The 19,030-nt window shown below is 36.5% G+C and overlaps 1 protein-coding gene across 2 annotated transcripts in view; it reads right to left on the bottom strand.

Moving 5' to 3' along the window:
• Window positions 1–796: 796 nt before the first annotated feature.
• CEP78 (centrosomal protein 78) overlaps window positions 797–19,030 on the bottom strand; it is a 35,365-nt gene continuing 17,131 nt past the window's right edge. For both annotated transcript variants that reach the window (XM_063295166.1, XM_063295167.1), the window contains 8 exons: window positions 18,302–18,407; window positions 12,505–12,640; window positions 8,171–8,216; window positions 7,801–7,944; window positions 5,393–5,470; window positions 4,350–4,516; window positions 3,375–3,525; window positions 797–1,678 (listed from right to left, as the gene is read on the bottom strand). In XM_063295166.1, coding sequence (XP_063151236.1) covers window positions 1,202–1,678; window positions 3,375–3,525; window positions 4,350–4,516; window positions 5,393–5,470; window positions 7,801–7,944; window positions 8,171–8,216; window positions 12,505–12,640; window positions 18,302–18,407 — 1,305 coding nt within the window. In that variant the 3' untranslated portion in view covers window positions 797–1,201. The remainder of the gene's footprint in view (window positions 1,679–3,374; window positions 3,526–4,349; window positions 4,517–5,392; window positions 5,471–7,800; window positions 7,945–8,170; window positions 8,217–12,504; window positions 12,641–18,301; window positions 18,408–19,030) is intronic.

Here is a 19,030-nt window from a genome sequence, read left to right as displayed (position 1 = left end):
CGTTGTTCTGCTTTTGTGGCTTGTCTTTTAATAGGTCCTCCCTGGGAACTGATCTGGCTCTTCTGATTTGTTTATTGATCTCATTGAGTAGGTACTTCAGACTCCTGAATGCCTAGTTTAATTCATTGGTTGAGCAACTCTGTCAAGTGGGTCAGAACAAATGAACTTGTAGTGTAGAATCTGACTATAGACGATAGATTTGGTGGTGTGTTCTAGATGATTTGGAAGTATATAGACAGACATGCTGATCTGTAGGTTCCCTATATAACACGGTCTTGATATATCCATTGTGTAGTTTTACCATGACAAGGGAATGGGGAAGTCGAGGTTGATGGTGTTTTTTTTAAAGTGTATTTGGGATTTGGTATAATCTACGGCTGTGTTGTCTCAGGATGTGTTGGGTTGGCAACAGCTGTATGTTTGTGTCTTGTTTAGTTTGCATTTAGTAACAGCTTTAATGAAACACAGGGATATAAAATCTAGCTATTAATACAAACCTGTTCCATATGCATATTGGGTATTTAGGTTCCTTGATGGAAGAAGAAAATCAAGCTTTTATATTAACTAAATTGCTTTTTAAAAAGCCAAATTATTTTTAAAAACTTGAATTATTCAACTTGTCATAAAAAACAAGTTATATTTCTGGCAGAAAAGCACCAATGCTTTTAAAAAAAAATTATTTTTTTTTAAATTTACAACAGCAATGAAACTCGTTTTGAGAATGAGTAAAATTAGGCATTAAGCAGATCACCAAAATGAATAAGCATAATAAACAAGAAAGTACTTTTTTACTCAGAATCATGTAAAAAATTTATTCACATTATAATTATAAATGAGAATTTGAATCACATCAGATCCTTTATAAAACCATATAAAAAGCAAAATGTGCAATCAATCCTTTGGAATACTGGCAACAAAATTCTTTGTTGACTTACATGGCAAAAAGGTAGATATAAAAAAAAACCAAATCCTTAAGTGCAAGAGTAAGGAAGCTCTGATGTTCCAGATTGTTGCCAAGCTGCAGCAGCTCCAAACAGTATGACCAATCATAAGGGATGCTGGAATTATTATTCACCAGCATCTGATCACTGCTTCTCTACTTTTGCCACCATATGTAGATTATTGCATAATAATTTTGGATAATTCAAAAGGTTTATGCAGTAAATGGATCTCTGGAAACAATCCAGTGGGAATGGATTTCTCAAGCACTTCCTACAGAATGGATACTTTCTTGTATTTCAGAATCAGACTCTACTGAGTCATTTCTAGAAGGGGCATCTCCAGTAGGAAAGCCTGTAGTGTAAGGAACTTTTTTTGAAGAAACTTTACTATTTTCAACAGCAGGAGCACCAAATTTGTTACCAAGCACATTGATGGTGGGTTCAGAGACAGAATGTCGAGCAGTAAGTATTTGCCTCACAGAGGAATCCCTTGCTTCCAATTCTACAGGTTGGCTGCTCTTCTCAGATGTTTCCTGGGTGTGTTTTGATTCATGTTCTTCTATTCTCCAACTATCTATGTTACCTTCAATATCTTGCCATAAGCTTTGCTTTGGTGAACCAACAGCTTGAAGTTCTTGTATTTTTGCTATCGCAGGTAGGTCACTATTTACAACGTGACATGAATCAAAGTCTTTTTGGAAAGTGAGAGGACTCAGAAAAGCAGTAGAGCCAGCATTCTAGGAAGAAAAATTAAAATAATTTTAAAAAATGACTCTCTAAAATAATTTTGTACCTCTACATGTACTATATTTGCAAACCTAGCAGGTATTTTGGTGGGAAATTTCACTGTCAAGCATGTCATGATCAACAGACAACCATTTTTTCCTTCATAAAGAAAAAAAAACTGAGCAAAACAAATAGCTGGAAAGTGCAGGGAAACATGCAAGTCTCACAAAAGTTCCAAATGTGTAGTTAGCAATTCCTTCAAATACCTTCCTTTTTATGATGTTCAGTCTAGTCCCATTGCAAATACTGCTAACTGCATATGCTACCATCAGTCACAAGGATGACAATTCCTATAAATTGAGTAAATCATTTCACAATTTAACAATGCCACTTTAGTTTAAGACAGAGTCAAAAGACTGCAATACCACCATAACTCAGTCCAATTAGGACATAAAACCAGTTTACGCCCCAGTTCCTCTCTGTTTCAGAACTATCTCAGTGTGAAGATGAAATAAAATTCAGAAGCATTTTGAGGCCTTGCCATTTCTGGTTTTAGGGCTAAAACAAATACATTATTTAATTGTATTTGGTAATGTAATTGTATATCCATTATATGACCTACTACATTTAGAAGATGATGTAATTTATTTTTCAGAATGCTGTAGAATGTCAGTGGGCCTCTTGAGAAACTGAATGAAGTCACTCTATGTAAAGTGCTTGAAACACAAATTCTTGGTGAGACACATAAAAGGATGCTAAATGTTTAAATAGTTGTCAGTGGTAGCTACAAATGATGAGGAAATGACCCAGGCAAATTAGTGGGCTTGCAGAAAACACCATGCATCTTCACCTTGTTGCACAGAAATGCAACAAATGATAAAAGGACGGAGAGCATGTTTTGATTCCTCTCTGTGAGCCCATAACAGGCTAATAAAAAATTAGTAAGAGAATTATTTGAGTATATATAGAAATGCTAGTAGTAATGATGATGTCTGGTGCACTGTGCTTCAGGTGTCTATTGGTCTATTTTAAAATCCCACAAGACCTTGATCCTAATTTTCTAAGACTTTTTCAAGTATGTGATCTCAGTAACCAATAGACACCTAAAACAAACACCAGACATCATCATTATCATAATCAAAAAGAATAAAATGTGGTTCATCAAGGTAGCAATACCAAGAAAACAGTCAAATTGACAAAAAATAAATAGAAAAAGTAACAAAATACTGGGATTTGAACTTGAAAATCTTTGGAAGAAAAAAGTCTACTATAATACTATAGTAATTGGAGCTCTTGAAGTAAATTACCCAGAATAATTCTGGTATAAGGTGGTCTCTAAATCAATAAAGTAAAAAAATTAATAGATTCAACAAATATTTGGAAATTTTAAAATTTAGCAGACTTGACATCACTGACTTCACAAAAAAAAAACTGCTTAGAATTTCCTATATACCATGAATCCTAGGCTCTTAGTTAGAAACAAAATAATCAGAATATAAGCATCCAGTCAAAAGACCGTGACATTCATTGGATAGTTGTTATCTTCATCATCGTCATCATTTACAAGGCTACTCAAGAGTAGCAGAGGAAAGATAGAAATGCAAAACAGAACTATACAAAAGTCTTGTTGGCAAAAACACAAATATTTTTTAAAAAATACAAATCAAGTTTTTTGGGCAGTGAGTAATCCTCATTTGACAAGCTTACTTTGAAATTCTGCATATGTTCTTGTCTTTCTTCTTCAAATGACTTCTCCCTCTCTATCACTCTTGGTTTTATAGAAGAACTCATTTGGGGATGACGTAATAAGCCAAAATCTGATTGATCTATACCAGCCATTGCTGCAAGCTGTCCAAGTCTACAAAATATGAAAATAGATAAATGCACTTAAAGTATTTGAAAGTAATACTATAAACTTTTAATTTTAAAAATTACATTTATATAATTAAGCTCTGGAATTGTAGAAGAAACTAAATTACTATTTTCTTGAAGACAAAAGAATGGGTGGAAAAAGGCTTGAGATCCGAAGGACCAAAACCCCTCCCAGGTCCCTGCCATGCTCCCAAATTATAAGGAAACTTAAATCATGTTCAGAAATTGTTTAAATTTATTCCCTTTCATTATTCACAATTGCAAGAAAAATACAATAAAAACTCCAGTAAAAGGACAGAGAGATACAAAAGTATTATGAAATACTTAGTTTCTTCCTTACTTCTGCCTGTGATGGATTTCAGTAATGCTGATGGTTCTCAGGAAGGAGGGAGCACATTCCAAGGAGGAGGACAAGATAAGAGGAGACATAGTCCAGGAGGCGACTGTGGGAAAACTAAGTGGTTCAGAATAGACCCGCCCTAGGGCTTTCCCAGGTTATTTCCCCTGAGGTTAGGTAGATTTGCTTTAGTCTAGCGAGTTTGTCTATACAGTGTAAGCAAATAAAGAACTGAAGTTCGACTGGATTGATTCTTCATCATTCTTGGGCCTGACAGCCTCATAATCTGCATCCAATAAAAGATTTGCTGAAGCCCTCTGACGTGGACTTGTTCTGCCCAGCAATAAAGCTTCTTTAAACCCAGGGGGAAAAAACCTTCATAAATCAGTTTTTGCTTTCCAAGAATGATTAGGTAATTTTGAGATTTTAAAAGATAAAGCATTGCTATTTTTTAACCTGTTATACTTTCTTACCCAGCATCTTTAAGAAGATCTAAAAAAGCATGAAACTTTTGGAAAGAATTCTCAATGCTACTAAGTACTCCTTCGTCTTCTAGTATTGTGCTGGCTACTGACTGTGCATGGACAACTTCTGAGAGAGAGCAATTTAGATTCCGTAACTGAGTGTTTTCCAATTCCAGCTATAATAAATAATGAAACAAAATTGTATTAATACTGGAAATACTTGTTCTCCAACAAAGATTTTTGGAATGAAAGTGCTATCATTTTCTTCGGATGTTTCTCTTTCCTTCTGGTATCCCAGATTAAAGATGAAATAAGAAACAACACTTGAGGGCAGTGAATAAAGAAATGCAGCAATGATGGCCATATAAATAAATAAATAAATATTCATCTACTGGGTTAAGAATTCATCCACCAAGTTGCAGTTCTGTGAGGAAAAAAACTGAAAGGACAAAAAAAGATCAAAACAATATTGCATTACATCTCATTTGAGCAGAAAAACATCACTATTATAGTAGCACAATTATGCAGCTTATCAGGAATCACCTGATGTGTTATAAAAACGTGAAAACGTTCATTTGTTTATACAGATTATCAGTTCCCTGAAATCAAATATACCTAGATATTATATTAAAAGGGGGAAGAGAGAAAAATCAAAGAAGGAGGTATCCCAGCAGATACTGCAGTGATGTTACCTGACAACTCAGTGACTATTTCAGTGTTTCTCAACCTTGGCATGTGTGGACTTCAACTCTCAGAATTCTGGGAGTTGCCAAGGTTGAGAATTCTGGGAGATGAAGTCCACATATCTTCAAGTTTCTAAGGTTGAGAAATACTGGACTATATAGTGTGTATGTTCTTGTACATTTCATATTTGGCCATCATGCTTGATGAGGGCTGTAAGCTGTTGGCTCTTGCCAGTCTTTACTCACCACAATAATATTACATAGCATGGAGACTATTTTTTTTTAATAAAGTGAAGGTCAAATTCCTTGAGGAAAAAAGAAATTACATCCTACTGTATGTTGGTATCCAAGAAGGAAAATGATTGCTACCTCCATCATCCGTTCTTCAGCAGTCATCCTTGCTTTTCGTTCTTCTTTTAATCTTAACTGACATTCTTCATACTCCATCTGTAAAAAAAGTAGCCTGTGATCCTCTGAGGCATTTAACAATATTATTCTAAAGACAATGCACTCAAAACAGATTTATTTTAGAATTCTGCCATTTCTAAATTTCCTAGGTTGAAGCATACATTCTGATCTTACAGTGGAAAGTTTTAACATAAAAAGAATTAAATGACCTTAAACAAAAATGTTACTTTCATAACTGTAGTTAAAATACTACTCAGTACAACCAAAATATTTACAAGAATCACACAAGTGTTAGATGTATTCAGTAATGTATTCCATCCATTTATTTTAAGATCTGAACATTAAGTAATAATAGTACCTCTCTAATTAGAAGAATCTTCCATGGATGTGAATTTGTGTTAAAATATGTATCTCAAAAGCATTAATTAACAATTCTGTACTCTTTATAAACTGGTCCTATAATAATAATGATTTTTAAAAAATTTTGATTCCCTCTAGTGGACGTTTGACATAACATTTATTTTAGAAGAGGTAAGATCTATAAACCAAAAGGCACTGAAAAGTTATATAAAGGCTTTCACTTCCCTATGCCAGACCTCAAATAAAAATACTTGTACATTTGTGAGTTTGATGATATCAGGTATCATTCATTCATTATCAATAATTCTAGAGTCAGTCTTCAGCTAACAAGCAGAACAATAACAAAAAAAGGCATGCCATGTCCTAAAGATAATGGACTGGTTCATACACATCACACTAAGCCATGATTTTAACCATGATTTGTTGAATACATGGAAGATTCATGTTAGGCAAGCTAAAACCAAAAACATACATACTTTAAGATTTAGTGTAATTTATGAACCGGGTATCTCAGAAAAAAGAGGTTCAGTGGTAAAGTGCATATGCAGAGGTCCCAAGTTCAGCCTTGAAAAATATCAAGGATTTGGGCTAGAAAGGCCCAAAATTAAGGAGCTTGACTGTCAGCATAGAGAAAACTAAATTGATCAATAATTGAATAAAAGGTAATTGTAAAGAGTTTAAACATTTATTTAAATATCAAGAAATAGATTTTAATAGGGATATGGATAAACAAGGGGGACTGCAGGATCAGAGACTTTCATCAAAATGACAAAAGCAAGGTTGCACCATAAGCCCTGCCTGTTTCATATATACATGTGATGTCACAGAAAACATACAAAAGGGATGGAGCTTGCATCAAGACAGCACAATGCTGCTCTCAACACACGCCTCCATGGAGACCCGTACAGGTAGTCCTTGCTTAACGTCCATTCATTCAGTGATTATTCAAAGTTATGACAGTGTTGAACAAAGCTTACAACCAGTCCTTGAACTTCTGGCTGTTGCAACAACCGTGCTGTTACATGAACAAAATTCAGGCCCACCTGTATTTACGACCACCTTTTGGCTGCCTGCCTACCTGCTGCCCCCACCGATTGGCCCTGCCTGCCACACTGCGTGCCACTACTGTACCAGCCAAGGCCTTCGTGAAAGAAGCCTGGTGCATGAAAAAAAGCCCCAGCTGTTCTGGTGCAAAAGAAGGCCCTGGGTGGGACATGAACGGAGGCCCTTAAACCCAAACAATTGTTGTTGTTTACATAATATCCATCTTTGGCTTGGGAGCCACTCATTCTAGCCTTGACCCTCACACTCTCCAATATTCCTGGATTCCATACCATGGGTTCAAAATTGAGGGGGCTTTCCAGAACCTCATGGAACATGGAATATATTTTCTCACTACTTTGTCACACTGGCCAACCTGCCATGTTGATTACTATGCCTGACCACCTAAAGATACTCCAACTTTTAAAGTTATCCTTTAAAAGTGTGCTATTTCCAAGTAGTAGCATAGGCTAGGGTAAAATTAGTGATTTACTATTCATTTTAAATGAATCTATTAAGAACCAAGAAGGAAAAAAGCAGAATAGGTATTTTAAATACCTATTCTGCTTTTTTCCTTCTTGGCTCTTAACAGATTCATTTAATAAATACCTTCTTTTGACACAGGCTGGAGCTCTATCTATGAGTTTTGGCAGTTTCAGGAGGAAAAAAGAATCACATCTCTTTCCCTAGCAATTTGGCAATAACTACCTGTGTATTCTTTATTTTATTTAAGAAGATGTCAGAGGAAAGGAAATTGCCACTATTCCAAATTGTGTAACTTTGCAGCTCCCTCTCCAAGATTAAATGAAAATGAAGATATCAATCATTCTTAAACATCTATACCTCATTTAAATGTCCATGTCCAAAAAAATGACACTGCAATCTTAATGGGATAATTTATATAATATTACTATTGCTTTAGTAATTACTTTATAGATTGTAAACCAAACTTTAATGCATAACCATACCTGTAACTTACGCCACTGTTTCAAGTTGGCTAATCTGGGGGACTCTGTGGCATCCATTCCACAAATAACGTTCTCTATGGCACCATCTGTCTCAGCTTCAGATGCAGAAGCACTTTCTACAGTCACTGTCACAGGAATACCTGTCTGTTTACATAAAGCAAATATAACAGGATTAGATCCAATTCTAATAATCCCACTTCATAAATGAATTATATAGTATTCGGCAATGCCTTTTTTCAAATTTGGCAATAAGAGCATGTCTTTTCTACAGTCAAAATTATATAACACTTCTTACAAAATATTTCTTAGTGAAATGTTCTTCACAAATTCAATTATAAAAGTTTAATTTGTTGGTAAGAACTCATTTTACCTGAATCTGCAATGGAAATTCATGGGTATTTTTTGCAGATGAAGCCCTAAAAACAAGTTAAATGTTTTAAGAAAATTTAAAAACAAAATACATTTGCAATATTCATAAGTCTATGAATACAATAAAGCAAATCCTATTTTATCCTGAGACATGTATCTCAATATCTGCAAATTAACCTCTCACCTTTATCACCACTTTAGCACCACTATCCACCTTTAGCACCATCATCCACCACTACTGTAAATGCAGAACTGCAAATGCAGAACTTACAATAATTTGTAACACAGAAACATTCAATTCATTATGTTCACTATTAGATGTGAATTATGCAGTCGTTCTCTCTACATCTGAAGTTGGGCTATGTACTGTAGATGCCTTAGAGCATTTCAGCCTATTGTATCAGAAAGTGCCTTGAAATAAAATACTCAAAAACAGAAGTTCAGGCATTTTCTGAAAGTGCCCCAATCCCTCAACTAGATGGAAGATTGGGCTTAAACTGTTTTACCAAGCCTGCTGTTTCTGAGCCCTGTATGAAAGCAGTTGGGCATCAAGCTTTGGATTGAATTCAAATAACTCTTCCTGTATATAGTGTCTTAAAGCAGTCCTCCCACACAATTGCTGGTACAAGAAAAGAGCAGGGGAATCTGTAAATCGGTGATGCTAATCACTTGCCGAAACAATGCTCTTAGATTGTGGTGCTACAATTGAATGATGCCATGAAACCTTGATAGTCTGCCTTTTCTGAGTTTGAAGCAATTGTTTATACTGTTTTTCAAGAGCAGCAAGTTTTGAACAGCAGCAAGTGTGATAATTGGTCTTCTTTAGACTCTTTCAATTGGCTAATTAATTCTCTTCTGGCCTTTTGGCATTCAAATTCAAACCAGGGTAGAGAAGAAGGACATGTAACCCTAGGGTTTGTATCCTTTATTGATCTGGATGTAGATAATATTGGCTAAATCAGGTTGCTGTAGCTCTGTAGAATAAACCTTCATATTCTTTTCTGACAGTTGCTGAGTAGATCTGTGCAGCTGCCACAGAAGAGAGAGGTTTAACTCTTTGCTGTGCTGTCCACTTTAATGCGAATTAACCTTCTTTCCATATTCTCTTTAAATGTACAACTAGACTCTATGAAGAACTTATCAAAAGCCCTCATTAATAACATGCTTGGGAAATGATCATTGTCATGTCAATGTAAAATGTTGTAAAAAAGGGCACAAATTCCTTACATGTAGTTCCATCTCATTTGCATGCATTTCAAGATCTGATTTGTGATTATGGAACTCTTCCTCCCTCCCACACCCATTCCACACTCCCTCAGAGTTATTAAACATATTTATTTATGCAGAATGATTGATTGGAAGTGGCTCTAAGTAGATGCTGAGAATAGCAGAAGGGTGTTTTGCTAAAAATTATTATTAATGTTAGGTCGTATTACTAATGTTAAGTCATAAGTGAATCTTTTCCCCTACTTACTTGACAATCTAAAGACAGAACTGGGGATTATAAGGGGCTTTGTCTGATACAAACTTTAATAAGCTTACATTCTTTGTATTGAATGGGCCTACAGGCAGTGCTGAGTACTCACACTGGGCTGGTGTGAGGCTTTCCATGATACAGCAATTTCAAGGAATAAAGCTCCAGTTAATGATTTTATCACTGCTCAAGTTACCTGCAGTAATTTGGAATGATAGACATGTGCATTAACTTCTTTGTTTACTATTACAGACCACACCACACTGATTCCAAGCGAGTGGGGCTTAGATCTCACAGTGCCAAAAAAGGCAATCAATATTTGCTTGTTAATTATCAGCCCATCAGTCTCTTAAACATACTGCTAAGCCTCTGTATAATAAACCCTCTGACTGGGTTGATTCAGAATATATATTGGCTGAAGAGCAAGCAGGTTTTAGAACAGGAGTTCAATTACACATCATGATCTTATTTTCCAGCACTTAGTAGAAAAGTATACCACTACACTATACACTGTTTGAATTGATTTTAGGCTTGCATTTATTTTCAGATCTAAACTGCAGTGCAAACTTAAAATTCGACCTTAGATAGATGTTCGCTCCTCTTAATTTTCAAATTTTACAAACATTCTAAAGGTCAGTGCAATATGCAAGGCCATTACACTAGAGAAATATTCAACGAAAAGTAAGGCAAGGCTGTATCCCGTCACTTTTGCTAGGTAAAGGTAAAGGTTTCCCTTGACGTAAAGTCCAGTCGTGTCCGACTCTAGGGGGCGGTGCTCATCTCCGTTTCAAAGCCTTGGAGCCGGCGTCCATAGGACACTTCCGGGTCATGTGGCCAGCATGACTCACGGAACGCCGTTACCTTCCCGCCGAAGCGGTACCAATTAATCTACTCACATTTGCATGTTTTCGAACTGCTTGGTGTGCAGGAGCTGGGACGAGCAACGGGAGCTCACCCCGCCGCGCGGTTTCGAACCGCCGACCTTCCGATCGACAGCTCAGCGGTTTAACCCGCAGCGCCACCGCGTCCCTCTTGTCACTTTTGCTATTTAACCTTTATATTAATTCTCCTGTGACCAGGCTAAATAGCTTTGTCTACTATCCTTTAAATTTGGCTGATAAACATATGGCAATTCTTTTGTATATGGATGTAGTTTTGTTATCCCGTACATGAATTGGTTTAAAGCATGCCTTAGCTATATATTCCACTGAAGATGCCTTGAAGATTAATTACACTAAAACAAAGGTTTTAGTTTTTGCCAAGCACCCTAGAGTCCATGCTTGGCAGCTGAATGAGCACCCAATCAAGTAAGTTAAAATCTTCAACACTGGAATGTAGTGTTTAATTCCTCTTGCAAACACACGGCACATCAAGATTATCCATAATAAAAGAATAACATTTTATTATTCCAGAAATGTATCATTATTCATACCATCTGCACTAAAAGTATTTTTTGCCAACGTTTGTGCACAACTCTTATTTGGAGTCCAGTTAGGTCCATAATAGTTCTTTTGCTCCCTTAGGGAAAGTACAATCTAAATTTCTAAAACCTATCTTCCAAGTGACAAGATGTGTGCTCAGTGTGGTCCTTTCGCTGGTGTGACACCAGTGTACAGCTGTGTATTTTTCCATACTGTTTAAAGCAATTGATTTTCCTATAGGTCAAGACCCTCTGATCTTCACTGATAATTCCAACTTGTCTTGGAGAAAGATTGCTTTACCAAAAGTTGAAGTGTTAGGGCTTCTAATAAAATGCACTTTGGCTACAATGAAGCAGCATCAGGCCTTAAACAACAAATTATGGATATAGAAGGAAAATTAGATCTGTCAGCCTTCCCCTGACCTGTTTCTTTGTCTAGCCAGTTGCCTTTTTTTAGGCCAGCAAGATATTTGAATCAAATAACCAACACCACATATAGAAGAGCATTAACCCTAGCCTATTTTAACATAATATCAACAGTTGTCCTTGAGGGAAATTTCAGAAACTCCCCTTATAATTAAGATTTTGCCCCTGTGGCAAAGAGGCAATTTAAAATATGGTTCATCTTTTGCTGTGCCATATATTTTATAAAGACACACAACTACATTTCATAACTTCTTTTTCAAGCCATTCAGATCCATTCTGTTAGGTGACCAATATGACTACTTTTTTGAGTGCATCCGAAGTCTGTTTCATTGTCTGTTAAATTCACCATGACCTAATCATATCAACCATACAACTATTTCTGTTTTATTTTTTATTTTATTTTGTATGGTTTAAACTTTTATTTTGCTTTTAGTGGAACTCTGGCCAATGATTGCAGTAAAATCTGTTCTTTTTTGTTCTAGCAGGTAGGATTTAGGATTTTTATACAATTATAATTGTATAATTTTTATTGTGATTATAAAAATATTATGGTTTATATTGATTTTGTTCCTTTTGAGTGATTTTAATAGATGTTTAGTTCTTATTTGTTAATTTTTTAGTGCGGTTGGACTGCACTCCAGTGGCAGGCATGTTATAATTTTAAAAAAATTTGTTTGATTGATTATATATACTCTTGATACTGTGCTGAAAGTTAGGGTCTAGCTACAAACATTTTGTGGAACTATGACCTAGTTGTGAATATTTTGTGAAACAACAACTACTGTATATATGGGGCAGCAGAGAAAGCATGAAGAACTATTTCCAAGACTCTATCCTATCTAAAACTATGTATTACTTGTGTTAAAGGTCCCCTCTTGGCAGACTATAGCAGGGTGGTTTGCCATTGCCTTCCCCAGTCGTCACCTTCCTCAGCAAGCTGGGTACTCATTTCACCGACCTCAGAAGGATGGAAGGCTGAGTCGACCTGAGCCGGCTCACCTTTGGCACACATTACCTATGGTGCTTTGCCCGTTCAGCAGTACGCCAGGGCAGGAAGCCACGTGTCCCTGGGGGTAATGGCTTTGGAGCATAGTTGTCTTGATCCCATGAAGTTGTCTTACCAGGACTCAATGATTTTTTGGATGAAAATCCTGCACCAAGCAAAAGAAAGAACATTTTCACAAAGAACCTATATAAACCACCCAGAGTCCCTCTTCTGTGGGGAGATCGGTGGTGGCAAAATTTGTAAAATAAATCAATAACCAAGTGTTAAATTTTTAGATCCGAGAACATAGATGGCATTGAGTTTCCACTCTAAACCCAATCATCTAAAAAAATGCTATCCAATCTACCAAGAAACTGTCTCATTCCATAAACTCTAGATTTAATATTCAACAACTGGAAATTACCATCATGTAATTATAAAAATGATTATATAATAATCATTTTGATACCCTATCCTTTCCAGTCACCCAAACAGGTACTCTCCAGATGTCAATGGGTGAAGAGGCGATTTATTTTGTAGAATTTACTATTGATTTGCTTAAAGTTTTCTTGTCATGCTCTTTGTCCTCAAAACGCAGGGTGAACTAAAAGTCAGGCCCGATAAATCAATCACAATATATTTTATTTCATTTTTTTTCACAGAAAACGTTACTGAACTTAGGAATGCTCAAGGTCATGTGCCAAATGAGTAAGGAAGCGTTTAGAAGAAAATGGCAACCAATTTGAACATTTAATGTAATTTATTCACGGGAGACTGGAATGCTAAGGTGGGCAGTCAAATGACACCTGGAATTACAGGTAAGCATGGTCTGGGAGAACAAAACGAAGCAGGACATAGGCTGATAGAATTTTGCCATGACACCTCACTCTGCATAACAAACACTCTCTTCCAGCAACCTAAGAGACAGCTTTATACGTGGACTTCACCAGATGGACCACACCGAAATCAGACTGACTACATCCTTTGCAGCCAAAGGTGGCGGACATCTATACAGTTGGTAAAAACAAGACCTGGAGCTGACTGCAGTTCAGATCACGAACTTCTTATTGCACAATTTAGGATCAGACTAAAGAGATTAGGGAAGACCCACAGATCAGCTAGATATGAGCTCACTAATATTCCTAAGGAATATGCAGTGGAGGTGAAGAATAGGTTTAAGGGACTGGACTTAGTAGATAGGGTCCCGGAAGAACTATGGACAGAAGTTCGCCACATTGTTCAGGAGGCGGCAACAAAATACATCCCAAAGAAAGAGAAAACCAAGAAGGCAAAATGGCTGTCTGCTGAGACACTAGAAGTAGCCCAAGAAAGAAGGAAAGCAAAAGGCAACAGTGATAGGGGGAGATATGCCCAATTAAATGCAAAATTCCAGAGGTTAGCCAGAAGAGATAAGGAATTATTTTTAAACAAGCAATGCATGGAAGTGGAAGAAGACAATAGAATAGGAAGGACAAGAGACCTCTTCCAGAAAATTACAAACATTGGAGGTAAATTCCAGGCCAAAATGGGTATGATCAAAAAGAAAGATGGCAAGGACCTAACAGAAGAAGAAGAGATCAAGAAAAGGTGGCAAGAATATACAGAAGACCTGTATAGGAAGGACAACAATATCGGGGATAGCTTTGACGGTGTGGTCAGGGAGCTAGAGCCAGACATCCTGAAGAGTGAGGTTGAATGGGTCTTAAGAAGCATTGCTAATAACAAGGCAGCAGGAGAGGACGGCATCCCAGCTGAACTGTTCAAAATCTTGCAAGATGATGCTGTCAAGGTAATGCATGCTATATGCCAGCAAATTTGGAAAACACAAGAATGGCCATCAGACTGGAAAAAAACAACTTATATCCCCATACCAAAGAAGGGAAACACTAAAGAATGTTCAAACTATCAAACAGTGGCACTTATTTCACATGCCAGTAAGGTAATGCTCAAGATCCTGCAAGGTAGACTTCAGCAATTCATGGAGCGAGAATTGCCAGATGTACAAGCTGGGTTTAGAAAAGGCAGAGGAACTAGGGACCAAATTGCCAATATCCGATGGATAATGGAAAAAGCCAGGGAGTTTCAGAAAAACATCTATTTCTGTTTGATTGACTATTCTAAAGCCTTTGACTGTGTGGACCATAACAACTTGTGGCAAGTTCTTAGTGGTATGGGATACCAAGTCATCTTGTCTGCCTCCTGAGTAATCTGTATAACGACCAAGTAGCAACAGTAAGAACAGACCACGGAACAACGGACTGGTTTAAGATTGGGAAAGGAGTACGGCAGGGCTGTATACTCTCACCCTACCTATTCAACTTGTATGCAGAACACATCATGCAACAAGCTGGGCTTGAGGAATCCAAGGCTGGAGTTAAAATCGCTGGAAGAAACATTAACAATCTCAGATATGCAGATGATACTACTTTGATGGCTGAAAGCGAAGAGGAACTGAGGAGCCTTATGATGAAGGTGAAAGAAGAAAGTGCAAAAGCTGGCTTGCAGCGAAACTTCAAAAAAACCAAGATTATGGCAACCAGCTTGATTGATAACTGGCAAATAGAGGGAGAAAATGTAGAGGCAGTGAAAGACTTTGTATTTCTAGGTGCAAAGATTACTGCAGATGCTGACTGCAGTCAGGAAATCAGAAGACGCTTAATCCTTGGGAGAAGAGCAATGACAAATCTCGATAAAATAGTTAAGAGCAGAGACATCACACTGACAACAAAGGTCCGCATAGTTAAAGCAATGGTGTTCCCCGTAGTAACATATGGCTGCGAGAGCTGGACCATAGCTGAGAGAAGGAAGGTAGATGCTTTTGAAATGTGGTGTTGGAGGAAAATTCTGAGAGTGCCTTGGACTGCAAGATCAAACCAGTCCGTACTCCAGGAAATAAAGCCAGACTGCTCACTTGAGGGAATGATATTAAAGGCAAAACTGAAGTACTTTGGCCACATAATGAGAAGACAGGACACCCTGGTGAAGATGCTGATGCTAGGAAGAGTGGAGGGCAAAAGGAAGAGGGGCCGACCAAGGGCAAGGTGGATGGATATTATTCTAGAGGTGACGGACTCGTCCCTGGGGGAGCTGGGGGTGTTGACAACCGACAGGAAGCTCTGGCATGGGCTGGTCCATGAAGTCACGAAAATTCGGAAGCGACTAAACGAATAAACAAAAAACAAACAAACTGTAATTTATATAATAAATTGTCTATGGGAGCCTGACTTTTGGTACACCCTGTATATTGCAGAAAAGGATATTTGTAAAAATTATGTTATGGAGCAACAACATCAAGTCATATCACACTATGTAACAATGATAAACAATATTTTATCAGGAGTCTAACAAATGTTATTAGAAGGTGTAACAATTTTCCAACTAAAATTTTTATGAAAAGCCGTAAGCTTTCATGAGCTGCAGCTGCACTTTTTCATTTTCATTTCATTCACTTCAGTTTTTCATTTTCATCAATTTTTCATTTCATCTTCATTTCTTGCCATCATAAACTAATACAACACTCCTCCTACAATGTCTACACAATGTTTTAAAGTTTGTACAGCTGCAATACATATTACAGCCACTAGAACATGGTAATGTGATTCTAAACTCCCAATAAAAACAATGCACCTACATGTTTTCAGCCTATTATAATCAAGGTGTGCAAAATGTTTCATTTCAAACTTTTTCAGGTGTGAAACATCATGAAATGGGACATTTCTGTTATGAGTTTGAAACACTCTCTTTGGTGCTCAGGACAAGTTTCACACTTGGTAATGACAATACAATAATATGCACATTTACAGAACAAACATGTTCAATTAGTTTCATGCTAAAGTGAATACAGGACTGCAATTTTAGCTCCAAAATTGTCAGTCATATTTTGGATGCTTACCTCTATGTCTCCAAATTACTGAAGTGAAAGCAGGAAAAACAGCCAAACAGGGAAAATCAACCAAGAAAATAAGGTCTAGATACCTTTCCACTTACAACATGAAATTTTGGTGACTGACTTACCAAGAATTATTGTGTGAGGCTAATATAAATTAAGCCAAGCAACTCAGTAAAGAGATTAGCTTCACAAGGCTTATTTTCCCTTTGCACATTTGACTCAAGCTTGTCTTGTAAACTGAGAACTTTAAATTAGAAAAACCAAATATATACAGTATACATGTACACAATGCAAGGTACATTTACTAATGTTTGTCTATTTATAAAGATGCTTGGGCTTCAGAAGAGTAAAAATGCTTCCATTATCATATGAAAAGCTGATTTTTAATACACATATAATCCAACACACACCCAAACAAGTATACTAAAAACAAAACATTTTTCAGGACACAATATAACATTCTTAATTAAGATTAGGCACATTTCATATGCATATACAAAAAGGTGCTTTGTAGTTCATGGGGACACAAATGTAGCACCTCCCTGCAAATTATTAAAGCACTTTTCTCAAAATCATGCGCAGCTGGTAAGGGCAACCATGCAATCCCAAGAAAACATGCAGCTGCTTTAAAGAGTTGCCCACTGATATTACATCCTGCATACTTTGAAGTTCCCTGTTGGAATTCAGTCTGAAATGCCACAGAGCTCTATCTTTTATCATATCAGAATGCCTCAACTACTCTACAAAATAAAATCTAGCCTGTCCTCCCAAAAAACTTTGGAGCAAAAAGATAGAGTTGGTCATTTTGGCAAAAGATAACCAAGGCACAATTTCTACTATTCAGCTTGAGTCCCAGACTTTAAGTATCTTTAGAAGAAAAGACTAAGAGTGGGACTGATAACTAGCACAGTGACCATCTTGGCAACAATGCAAGACCTTCCTGGTCTCCTCCAGGACTACCAACTTGGGAGATGGATAGAACAACATCATAGTGGGACTTACTTCCAAGTAAATTTGCACAGTCTTACACTGAGGGGAAGGAGTAGCATGGTGGTGACATCAAGTAAGTCATATTTTTACCTTCAGGAATGGCTAAGTTAGAGAAATTTCCAGACATAGCCAGGAACATTGATAGGCCTTCAGAATCCTTGGTAAATTGAGTAAAGCAAGCATTCACTGCACATCTAAAATTTAGTCAAATTCATTAGCGTTATGAGGGTATAATTTCCTTACTGTACAAATGTACAAGTAGGCATGGCACCAACAGGCTACGACTGGATTTTTTGTTCCTGTCTAGTATCTATGAAGATTGTTCATATTTTTATTGAATTTTTTATTTGTAAACTGCCCAGAGTCACTTTTATAGTGAGATTTGTGGTGTATAAATTTACTAAATAAATAAATATTTCTATTCAATTTGGCCATAGTTATCATATGACAGAACAAAATATAACTTAAACATTTTAAATGACATTTTGTAAATGAAAAACTGTTTTGGAGCTTTGAAAATATATTAGTTCTCTTGCTTGTTGGGATAGTCAATTTTATACCTCCACAGAATATAAGATATGAGAGCTTTCTGACTTTTCATTTGGTTGAAATAAATAGACTTGAGAGTTAATCATAACCCAGAGTCCCTCTTGTGGGGGTGGAGATGGGCAGTAGCAAAATTTGATAAATAAATAAATAAATAAACAAACACACACAATTAGGAGATCATATTTTCTTGCTATTTCTAAAAACTAAAAGATCAGATAATCAGATCATCTGTATCAGATAAATCTTTTTAGCTTATCTGGGCATTCACTCAGAATCTTCTCACAATGTGTTTAATTTCATTTATTTTAAACTGTTATAAATGTGTAAGAGATTAGCAACTCCATGATATACTAAAATAATTTAAATATCAATTCATACAAAAAGAGATAAAATAATTACCAATACGTATAGTAGCTTTTCCTTTCCTGCCATTTCCCAAGACAACTGTTCTTTTTTTGGGTTTGTTTTTAACATCTTTTGACGGTGGAGAAGGAAGCCACTTATACTAGAAAAGCAGGGGAAAAAAGCAGCAGAGGTATTTTGGTTCAGCGGTAGCTACTTCGATTCATAATTAATATGCAGTTACACATACTAACTCAGGAAGCTTGAGGATAGCACTAATTGAACAAACATTTTGAATTTATAACTTGTTTTTCTCAATAAAGTAACTTCTTTAATAGGTTGGGTGGAATAGCTAATACCCTAGAAAGCAGACAAAAATTCAAAATAATCTTGATAAATTAAAGAAACATGCTGAAAACAGAATTAAATGTAACAGAGGCAAATGCGAAGTTCTTCGTTTAGGAAAAAAAATTACATAGTTGTAGAGAGAGGGATATCTGGCTTCATAAGAGCATATACCAAAAGGATCTCAAAACTGATCAGAAGCTTCATCAGTCAGGCAAATGCAATTTTAGGCTATATCAATAGCAGTATAGTTCCCAAATCATGGGAAATAGTATTTCCATTAGATTTTGCATCAGTTAGTCCTCAATTCAAGTACTGTACCCTCTTCTGATCTTAATAAGACCTCATAAAAAGCATTCAAAGAAATTGAAATGTGTAGAAAAGGACAATGAGGACGATCAGGTGTCCAGAAGGAAGTTTTATGTAGAGAAGCTGACAGAA

Source organism: Candoia aspera, chromosome 2 (assembly GCF_035149785.1).
Source record: "Candoia aspera isolate rCanAsp1 chromosome 2, rCanAsp1.hap2, whole genome shotgun sequence".
NCBI lineage: Eukaryota > Metazoa > Chordata > Lepidosauria > Squamata > Boidae > Candoia > Candoia aspera.
The sequence above is the reverse complement of the archived record's forward strand: the minus strand, read 5'-3'. Positions and strand labels throughout refer to the sequence as shown.